We start from the raw sequence: 11,152 nt of genomic DNA on the forward strand, positions 1-11,152 counted from the left end.
AAAGTGGCGGGGGCGAATTTCAGGCCGAATGGCATGGCCCTAAACTGAAATATACACCTGTCCGTGATCGTGAAGGCGGTCGTTTCTCTGTCCTCAGAACGTATGGGCACTAAGTTGCCAATAGTTGGCTTTCAAGTCAAGGGTGCTGAATACCCTGGCTTGGCCTAGCCCCGTTACAGCAGCTACGACACTGATCTATGGTGGGGGGGAACTGACCGTAATTGCGTTCAGCGGGCGAAAACCACGCAAAAGCGTAGGGAGCCATCATTTTTAGGAGCTAACACGACACACGCATTGTAGTGGCTGTTAGATGGTTCTACTAATACGTCCCTTATCATTTCTGACACTTGCTCCTTAATGCCGCGCTGTTCCCGGAAGCTGTAGCCTCTAGGTGTCTCGACAACAGGGTTGTAATGAAGGGTGGGTATGTGGTGTTCCACCACTGTGGTGCGTTTGAGGGGGTCAGCGTTTGCGACACGTCCTTCCTCTCTGCTAGCACATGGTTCACCCTATCCTGAAACATAAGTGGTACGTCATGGCACAATTATTCTAAGGTTAACAGTGTTTTGCGGGAACCATGGGTGTGGTACTGGTCGCGTACACGGTGAAATGTTCCTGGGTGCCTATGTGAACTCGCGCAGGTCTCATCTCTAGCACTGCATCATGCTCAGCTAACCAGGGATGACCCAATACAATCTCTTTGTGTAAGTCTTCGACAACAAGGGCTGTTGATAGGTCCCGAAGGCTTACCTTAAGATCCGCCTGTCCCACTGTCTTGCCTGGTTGGGTGCTGGTTGCCAACCGTAGCTCGGCCTGGTGTGGTCGAAGCGCGCCGGGCGGCACCTGGCTCGGGGACACGAACTCGTGGCTCGTGCCTGGTCCACCAGGGCAGCTGCAGGCTTCCCTTCCACTGCCACTGGGATGCGTATCAGACCATCCTGGGAGCAGGACAGTTGGTTTAAGATGGGCGTGGTGCCGTGCTGGTCCTGCATGTCTCGAGTTGCAATTGATATGGTGATTTAAAAAACGTTCCAAGTCCAGAAACTAAAATTTTTCAGGAGAAGCAAAAAACTAATTCATTTAAAAACTAGTTGTTGCAAGCAAAAATGGTATCACATCTTTGAGTAGTCATACATTTGGTCTGTATTCATACAATAAAAGAGTTTCTTAGTCCCCTGTGAAACCATCAATCGGTGACCAAAGTAGATGGACTTGGGATGTTATTGAAATCACCGAATTTGTTAGGGTTTATTTTTTTACAAAATCATGATTTACTCTGTTTAATAATTAATGTATATTGAAAGAAACCTTTGTAGTAATACAGGAATGAATAAAAAGTACATACTTTTATATCATAAGCAAAGAAATAAATCATTTTTCAAAAATATACCCACTACACACATAGCATAGCTGTCATGTAAACAATGTTCTTTCATACATTTTCTGTAATGTCTTCATAGTCTCCGTCCTCATTACACAACTCATCAGATCCAACTAGCGAGTTAATAAAGCTCACCGCATCCGGTTGTAAATACTTTAACAAAGACCTGACATCATCAATTTCTTTTGTTGAACTGGGAGTTGTGTGCTGTAAGCTTTACATTCAGGGATATTTGGCTTAACATTGGGTTTTAAGATGCGAAAGAATTCTGGCATCATTCCACCCATTGTTTTATCGACACAAACATCATTGATATGGCACCTATCAAACTTGAACAGTTTGTACTTGGTAACGCAAAATCGCTCGTTGTTTTTCATAATGCTGGATTTGAAGTACTTCTTGAAGCCCCCTTGGAAATCAATGATGTGCTCTGTTTCTAAGGAACGCACAAGGATTTTTTTCTTTATCAGTTCTACCCATCCTTCGTACATCTCCATAGTCTCCACTCTTCTTTTCATTTTTTCAATAACATCAAGATGTTGATCACATGGCAAAAATGAATGGCCTCGGACTGGGAACATCTGAGTAACGTTTACAAATCTGTGCACATAGACTTGAGTGAAAAAATAATGCATCATGGTTCTGTTGTGGTTCTGACCAATACAACCATCAGAAAACACAAACAGCTCTTTACAATTTTCTGGAAGGTACATTTTTATGTATATATTTAGACAGGAAATAACTTCGTTTGCACCTTTTTTACCTTTCGTTTCTGGCCATGTGAACATTACACTTTTGCCAGTTCTCAATTTGTAACAGCAAAGTTGTGAAGCCACAGTTGCCTCTTGTAGAAAACATCGCTAACCTGAAGATGGGGGAAGGGAATATTCTGCTGAAAATCAAAACAGATTGCCTGTGCATTTTCATTGCCCTGAACATACCCACTTGCATCTTTCATAGATGTTCTAAATTTCCTTGCTTTTGCTTTGTGAAGTTTCAGAGTCTGTTGCATTTGTTTTCGAACCACTCCATTTTTTTCAGCGCAAATTTTGACACGATACTCTTCACAGAAAGCACATAAATCCGACCGTGGTCTGCCAAATTGATAATTAAAATGTTCCTGATAGTAGCGAAGAAAATACTCATATTTCACTGTACACTTTACATGCTTAGGATCTGCCCCACCTTTTACTTGCAAGTATGTTTCAGGGTAATGTTTTTCAAGGAACAGTACATACATTTGCATAACATCTAAATCAGAACGCAAATACCTTTGCTTCGCTCGTGACCCATAATGCTGAACACAATATGGAAAGGAACGTATGTGAGCATCAATCATTTCTTTAATGTCTTCCAATTTCGCCCTTGGTCTGTTGTTGTGACATCCTCTGTTGTCTTTTGGTGACACACCGGCGCTATGAAGTTCTGTTAACCGCCTCACTCGCCGAACACCTATTCCAAACAAGCTGGCAAATCCTTCACGGCATACAACAGTTTCTTGTTCACCAAGTACAACCTAAAACATAATAAATGTAAAAGGCGCTATGAGAATAGCCAAACATATTATTCAAAATTAAAAACACATCTTTAAAGTTTCAGTATTATTTTATTAATATACATTATACTCACAGTGTATATATACTGTTTTTCACGCTGCAGGGACTTCTCTCCTTTTCGTGGTCGTCTTCTGTCAATAACCTTTTCGCGCAGAAGTCCATACAAATAAGAATCTTGGGCATCTTTGCAGGTTAGATTGTTAAGGTTAGTTATCAGCAACTCTTTTGCTTCATCAGAATATTTTGTAAGACAGCCTCGTTTACACCTTAAATAAATAACCAATTTCACGTAACACAGTAAAGTACAATAAAAAATAAAACACAGCATAATCTGTGAAAACAAAATGTAGGTACATACCTGCACGAAGTTCCTGTTTTACGGGCCTTTATCCCTTTACCACTTTCATTAATATATGGTTTACCTTCTCTTCTTAAACGTTTACGTACATTTTTTGCCCATGCATTCTCATTTCGTTTCCTTTTAACTTTAAACGTACTACCATCATCAGTTTCGGTTTCGTGGTCAGCCATGTTGGGACAAACAATAATTTTCATAGACTATTATGTGAAAAAAAAATGTATTTCGCCCACATGTATTTCACAGTTTTTCGTTACCAACCTTATTATCCACATGACATTTATATTCTCTTTGGAACTGCATCTAATTCCAAAAGATAAAATATAAGCAAATTAATTAACATTATAACAATTTTTTGGATAAAATACCAATAATTTATGTAACTGCAATAATAAAATTTATTAGTTACTTTCACCTCACTCAGCTAATTCCCAAAATACCTTGTGCTGAATTTTGAGGGTGTTTCATACATTAAAATATAAATATCCATATTTTTCTCAGCCCTACTGCATATTGTACAAAGTGCATCTGGTCATTCGTATAGTTATTTCAAGAACCTCCCAAGTCCAGGACTTGGGATTGTCTTGTCATCACTATGGTTTTCAGATGGCATTTAATGCAGCAAAAATATAGAAAGTTGGGTAGCTTATAACACCACTGCATGCGGCACATTTCATACTACAACTTGCAATGATAAAACGATTTTGGTGAAATACTGGATTTGGGTCGTTTTTGAAATCACCGTATCAATTGTCGGGGGTGGGTCACTTAGTTCCGCTCCCCCGGGGGTCCGTTTCCTGGGGGGGTGGTTGGTGACTGCCACTATGGTGGTGGTAGGGGGCAGTCGACGTGCTAGTGGCACTTTCCAGGTGGGCAACCTCATTGACATAGGGGTAGTGATGCGTCGGTCTGTCTTGGTGGGCCATCGTGGCTTTCCCGCGCATCTCTTCCGTTGGGCGTAGGTGCCTCCTCAATGGAACATCGCCGTGTGAGCAGTTGTTGTTGTCCATCGGCCCTCTCCGGTAGGTTCGCTAGGGGCGGACCTCGACTCGCTGTGAAATTAATTCACCCCCTGTCGGTACTCGGCATAATCCGGTGCCATAGCCCCTGCATGTTGCGCTCGGTGTCTACGGCCTGTTGAACGTAGTCTTCAATGGATTCGGGCCGCTGGCACCTCAAGAAAGGTTGTAGTTCCTGCGTAATAGGGCTGTCACAGTAGTCAGTGTGTGTGTTGGCTCCCTGCCGGGCGACACTCGCCTGAAGAGTTACATTTTCTGTGCGATGAATTGCTCGACTGGCTCGCCGTCCCGTTGTCGTTCGATGTATAACATGGATGTACACTGCACAATGGCTTGATCAGTATCGAAGCTGCATACGAATGTGGCTGTGAAGGCCTCCCAGGGCATGCTGAATTGCCCCTACAAGTTCCACCATTGGCAGGCTGTGCCTTTCAGCTTCTCGCTGGTGCATTCCACCAATTCATCATTGGGTATCCCGGATCTCGCCAGTCTTGCTTCACAATGCTGCAGGAATGTGGTACGGTATTTGTGCGCAATTCCACTGAACTCCGGTGGCACTAGTTTGGTCCACTAGTAGAAATTTTTTGGAAACTGTTGAAATTTTCCAGTTTTTGCTACACACAAGGGGCGCCAAATGTCGTCACCTACAGTCTTGGGATCGAGACCCGGGGTGGTCCTGGTGGTTTTTAGTGGCTCTAAAGGAAATCTCCGGTGGGCGCCAGGTTAATTTGAGGATAACCAAGGTGGTCGTGAGTTTTTGCCCCTGTGCGTTCTACTAGGATCGATGGCTGTTGATGGTGGGAGGGAGTCCCTACTTCTAATAAGCACTGACCCTTAACAGTATCCGGGCTCACCTGTGTGAGTCGCAGGACCACGACGATAATATTAAATGGCGAAGTCTTTAAGATTGCAGTCGGCAGGCGTATGCTCGACGAATTACATGAATATCTGTTCGCGGGAGTCAGCCCGGACCGTAATATGACTACGTCGCGAACCTATGTTCTGCGATGAGCAAAAATTAAATTGGCCCGGATAAGCCCTGCACCATAAAAAGACATGGGGCACGTGGAGAGAGAAAGGAGGAAAAAGGTTTTAGTGAATTATAATAGTTACCAGAATGAAGAATCAGAAGCACAAAATTTTGAAGTCCCCCTGCGGGATCACACGTCCATCCTGGCCCATGAGTAAAACTCTACTAGGTACTGCTTTGTGCCGGCTTGGGAGGGGAGGAAGCGTCATGACGTGCCAAACTTTCTAATATGCCGTTATTCCAATTTTATAAGCATAATTTGTCTTTATTATTTATAGTGTCGTAGGATGGTCGACTAGTCCCTGAAAATGCTGCTATTGGGGGGTCTGGGCCGCGTGGCCGAGGGACTTAGTCTCCAGAATTGAAATGAGAACAACTCGAATAAAGTTTGCTGGTCCTTTATACTCAAGACCATGAACACTTTACATGGGGCTGCCGCGTTTCCGCCTGTGACTATTTCTATATGGGACGAAGCCCGGTTCCGCACACTAATATGGTAATGAAAATACGGGACATCCCGCCCGTGACGAGTATTACCCACACTATAAGAAATAGAATTCTCTATGACTCACGCGCAATAGTATGTCTGTCCGACTGAACACCACAATGACTGGGGAAAAAAGTAAAAAGCACAGAACATACGACTGCGAATGTCCAATTTGCAAAATAAACCGCGACTCGCAAAAACTAGTAGAAGAACACAAGTGAGACAAAATGACAAGATGAGAGCACGCGACAGAATGACAAAGTAACAAACTCGATTGCAAGACTGAAAACGCTTCCACACGGCAAAGTTAAGAGCTACTGCAAATACCGCGCCCGCTCAATCTCACCGTCCCGGAGCGACGTCGACAACACGTCCGTTGTCTCTCGTGCCGGGTCCACGACTTTTTGCCACTAGCGCGGAGCGATGACACTCACATTACCGCTGTCCCCCGAGTCCTGGCGACGACTGACTCCCACTCCCCTGGCGCGCCCGAGTGCCCGCGTCTCCCCTCTCTCCGCGAGCCCGCGGAACACTCTGATTGGTCACAAGCGGAAGCCACGGCCTTGGCGCCCGGTGAACAAATAAAGCTTACACGAATACATAACCCTGCAATACAAAATTCATTATAATAAAATATAAGCAAAATATATACAAAAAATGTAAAACAAAAATATATTTACAATAAAATAATATGTAAAATCCTGTATAGAAACAAAATATCGCACGTCACCTTCACTTGCGTCGCACTACACACGCAAGAGATGGCGCTGGCGAGGCATAACGGCCTGAAGGAGCCGGGGAGACACTTGGGTCGACGTCAATAGAACACTCGTATCTTAATGACATCTGTCTGAATTAGTTGGCGGAAGGCCTATAATAATACATAACAAAATGTAGATTAATTATATTTGAATATAAAAAGTCAAGCTGGAGACTGTCACTTGTTGACTACTCCAGTGGCTATTTGCAAGTAAAAACAGGGAGGTAAATTATTTTGGTTAACACTGTGGTTAATTATTGGCAGAAGGCCGCAAGTGACGTTTCGGACGGTTATTAATTGCGGTTTCCCACGGGGGAAACCACTGCACCTCTACGACGCACTTTCACTATTAAGTGTTGTTCTGCTGATTAAAAATCACTTAATTAATCACAGCAATTTATGATGCGTGAGAACTCTTTGGTGGTGTTGGCATATGGACGTATCTCGGTAGGCACTTACGAGCATCGGTGGCTCTCTTGACTCACGTGAAATGTGCAAGGGGTGTCTTCCTTGAGCGGGGTTTAATACTGGCGGGTGCAGGCCGGGCTTTATGGCCTTTGGAGGGACAGCAACAATATATATACACACACATATATATTGAAGCATGATCTTTTTTTGTCGCTCCCGCGTGGCCTAACGATTTCCTCCCCTTATCTATTCCTTCTCTACCCTGCCACTCTGGCTTAGCATTCTCCTCCACCTTCATCTTCCACCCCTTTTGCGGTCTCCCTCCATTGCACTTGCGGCCTCTCTATTTGGATGATATATAAGGCCATGTCGGGCCTGGTCTCGGGTTGTTCGGTAGAGGTCGGAGAGGTGTCTGTATCAGGTGAGTATGTATGAGGTCAGTATCGGCGAAGTCGAATATTTGTTTACGGGAAGCTTAATAACTTGCACGATATGGCAGCACCATTCTTGACATTGATTATAAAGCCCCTAAGTTGTTAAAAATAATGAGCCATATGTTCTGGTTGTAAATGGGTTATAACTTCTGGTGCCTTTCCGATCGGCCTGCCATTTGCCTGTGGTTTGCAAGGCCACTCGTTTCCTGTCTGTTCTTTTCTTGCTCTTTAGGGGCAAAGTTATATGTCTCTCTTGCCGCACCGAATTGCGCCCCAGTTTTTGACGCGTCGACTCTTGTTTCTAATTGTAATATGTTGCATTAGGTGTTTAAAATTTACGTGTTTGATATAATCAGAATTATTTGTTACACATGTACGCATGTACGATAAGTCTAGGATTTGTAACTATGAGATAGGATTATTAATGTGTTGTAAGCCTTATGTACCCCCTCAACTCCTTTGCATAGTAATTTGTAATGAGAATTTATTTATGTTTTTGGTACTGGTAATATTTGTACTGGTTTTGATGTCACCACATTACCGTTTTGGGAGTTTGAAAATAAATTACTGCTCTACGGACTTGGGCTTCCCTGACTCAACGAAATACATTCCAACTCTCTAAATTCCCTTTGGAAATTAATTCTTATTCTTCTTTGTGTATTTGTAGCTTGGTCGAATTAACATGAATGCTAGACTGCAACCCTGCAGTCAGAGAGCTAATTTTTGTTTTCTTTGTGCTACATGATCATGCCTACCCCTGCCATCAGCTGGATTTACCGCCACCACCGCGCCGAGTGTCAGCACCTCGAGGAAAACGGGCTCTCGGTGCTGCAGACCTACACGATGGTGGAGTTGCATGTAGGGGAAGGTGGTGTTCCTTTGACCAGTTGTACCTTTAACCACTCAATGTTTTTATGTGTTATACAGGAAAATTTCATGATTTGGTACTCTTAGTCTGTACTTCCACCACCAGGAGTATTGTAGCTCTGCTTTCCATTTAGAAAGAAGCTCCTGTGTTTTTGTTTGAATCCATAAAAGTAAGTATTTCTTTAATGATATTATTTGTTATTATTTTATTTCTATTTATGTTAGAACAATTTTAAATATACCAGAATGTGCGGTAATCATTCTAGACAAAAATGTGTATCATAGTAAATATGTGAACCTAACCTCCAAATGAGCATGATTTTTTTATTCAAAACTGAGGTACTGTTGTACCTTTGACCACTATAGGCCATTGTACCATTGACCGGTCAAAGGTACAACTGATGCAGCCACGTTTCTCTACAATTAATGTTTTATATATTTTTTCAGGTGACTGGATAAGATGCCTAGAAGCAAACTAGGCATTAAAAGGAAGAAGATAAACAAGGATGACTTGGAAATTGCAGTAAGCTTAGTTCGTAAGCAAAGAATGACAATAGGTGAAGCAGCAAAACATTTTGATCTAAAGAAACCAACTTTGATTTTTCACTTGAAGAAAACTAAGGAATGTGGGAATGAACAATATAAATATTTACCTAAGAAACCTAAGCGAGTTTTCAGTGATAAAGAAGAGCTTCTTCTTGTACAGTATTTGCATGATGCCGCAAATATGCACTACGGGTTGACATTGAAGCAGGTACGTGGTCTGGCCTATGAGTACGCAGTTCAAAACCACAAGAAAGTTGACCCTTCGTGGGAAGTAAATAAATGTGCAGGAGAGCAATGGCTACGAGACTTTCGAAAGAAGTATGCAAACCAACTATCACTGCGTAAGCCAGAAGCAACTAGTTTGTCCAGAGCAACTGCTTTTAATAGGGACAATGTGGAAAAATTTTTCACTAACTATAGAAGTGTCCTTGATAGGTATAATTTTGAGCCCAATGAAATCTGGAACTGTGATGAAACAGGGATTTCAACTGTGCATGTTCCACCAAAGATTTTAGCACCAAAAGGAAAGAAGCAAATCGGTGGTATGACTTCCGGGGAGCGCGGAACGATGATTGCTGCAGTGAATGCGGCAGGAAATAGTATCCCCCCATTATTCATTTTCCCTCGTGTGAACTTTAAACTTTTCATGCTGAATGGAGCTCCATGTGGAAGTGTTGGTGTAGGTAATCCATCGGGATGGTCAAATGAAACAATATTTGTTCAATTCATGCAACATTTTGTGAAACATGTTCGACCAAGTGTGGAAATACCTGTGCTCTTGCTCATGGACAATCACGAAAGCCATGTTAATATTCCAGCTATTGACTTGGCAAAACAATCTGGAATTGTTCTGCTGACTTTTCACCCACATACCAGTCATAAGATGCAGCCTCTCGACAGAGGTGTCTTTGGGCCTTTCAAGACTTACTACCACGAAGCCATGAACAACTGGATGATATCACCTGGAAATGCTGGGAAACCAGTTACAATATATGAGGTAGCAGCGATGGCTGGAATAGCATTTCCTCGTTCATTCACACCATCAAATATTTTGAAAGGATTTAAAGTATCTGGTATTGTCCCGTTCAATGAGAATATATTCACTGATATTGACTTCATGGCAGCTAATGTCACTGATCGACCAATGCCACAGGACACTGAGAGGCAACCCCCTGTTTCTACAGCTAGTCTTGCATCACCTGAAGAGCCTCATTCTGTTGTAGATCTACGAAATGTAGATGGACCCGATGAGAATCTTCCCTGCACTTCTGGACATGTAATCCGGTCACCAGAAATTATACGACCACATCCTAAGGCACATCCAAGAAAAATATCAAATAATGTAAAAAGGCAAAAAGTAAAATTCCGCATATTGACTGACACGCCAGAAAAAAAATTACTGGAGGAGAATATTAGAAAAAGAATGGCCAAAAAGTTGCCAAAACCAAAAAATAAAAAATCATTTCAACGAGCACTTTCCTTCCAACAAGAGATCTTGAATTCCGATACTGAAAATGAATTTGAATTGCCATCATCAGACAGCGAGTATGGAATGTCTTCAGAATTTAGGGAATTCAATGAAGATGCTCAATTTGAAAGAGACAGCATTGAAGCAGGCAATTTTGTTCTCGCAAAAGTGTGTGGAAAAAAGATTGTTAAGCATTTTGTTGCAGAGGTGGTATCAGTTACATCACAAGACATCTTCGTAGTGAAATATTTGAAAAAATTAACACCCAGAAGTGCAAAATTTGTCAGGGGGGATGATAATTTGTATGATTTATACAATAATGACATTGTTTTGAAGCTCCCGAATCCAATACAAGCAGGCACATCAGCCCGGCAGCAATGCCATTTGTTATTTGGTGTCAATTTATGTAATTACAATGTTTCATAGATAGTCAAGTTCTTATGATAATAATGGTTCATATCTTGAATACCATGCTACCATGAATTGTCTTTTTTATTAAACAAATTTGAGTGCTAGGCAGTTTTTTTTCATTGTTGGTTAGCTGGTTATCTTCATTAATGCTTTCTTCATATAAGCTATTTTTGAGAGCAAGTGAATATTATATTTCAATATTTTGTGTTATTTATGCATATTGTAAAATATAATTAGGTTTTGATGTACTAATTTTTCCATTGTCCATGGTGGTCAAAGGTACAAATACCCCTGGTCAGAGGTACAAGACCATGTTGTACCTTTGACCAAATTGCTTGCTTACAAAAATTCTACTTAAACACACTTAAAAATGGATTATTCAGTATTGAAATAATTGTAATATTGTTCCCAAAACAGTATTACTACT

The 11,152-nt window shown here is 41.8% G+C and overlaps 2 protein-coding genes across 2 annotated transcripts; one reads left to right on the forward strand and one right to left on the reverse strand.

The window, feature by feature from the left end:
* Nucleotides 1-1,147: 1,147 nt before the first annotated feature.
* LOC134537892 (uncharacterized) lies at nt 1,148-3,477 on the reverse strand. The gene is made up of 3 exons (XM_063378815.1): nt 3,296-3,477; nt 3,011-3,203; nt 1,148-2,897 (listed from the first exon to the last, which is right to left on the reverse strand). The coding sequence occupies exons 1-3, from the start codon at nt 3,466-3,468 to the stop codon at nt 2,187-2,189; spliced, it is 1,077 nt and encodes a 358-aa protein (XP_063234885.1). The 5' UTR covers nt 3,469-3,477; the 3' UTR covers nt 1,148-2,186.
* Nucleotides 3,478-7,841: 4,364 nt separating this feature from the next.
* On the forward strand, nt 7,842-10,894 carry LOC134537893 (tigger transposable element-derived protein 6-like). Its single transcript, XM_063378816.1, has 2 exons — nt 7,842-8,470; nt 8,748-10,894. Exon 2 carries the CDS (start codon nt 8,761-8,763, stop codon nt 10,738-10,740), a length of 1,980 nt encoding a protein of 659 aa, XP_063234886.1. The 5' UTR covers nt 7,842-8,470; nt 8,748-8,760; the 3' UTR covers nt 10,741-10,894.
* The last annotated feature ends 258 nt before the right edge of the window (nt 10,895-11,152 follow it).

Source organism: Bacillus rossius, chromosome 12, assembly GCF_032445375.1.
Source record: "Bacillus rossius redtenbacheri isolate Brsri chromosome 12, Brsri_v3, whole genome shotgun sequence".
Classification (NCBI taxonomy): Eukaryota; Metazoa; Arthropoda; class Insecta; order Phasmatodea; family Bacillidae; genus Bacillus; species Bacillus rossius.

Coding starts and splice junctions, on each gene's coding strand:
- LOC134537892 (XM_063378815.1), bottom strand. CDS start 3,468: ATGGCTGACCACGAAACCGAAACTGATGATGGTAGTACGTTTAAAGTT. Junction 3,204..3,295: donor AAAACAGGAACTTCGTGCAG/GTATGTACCTAC, acceptor TATTTATTTAAG/GTGTAAACGAGGCTGTCTTA. Junction 2,898..3,010: donor AAAAACAGTATATATACACT/GTGAGTATAATG, acceptor ATTATGTTTTAG/GTTGTACTTGGTGAACAAGA.
- LOC134537893 (XM_063378816.1), top strand. CDS start 8,761: ATGCCTAGAAGCAAACTAGGCATTAAAAGGAAGAAGATAAACAAGGAT.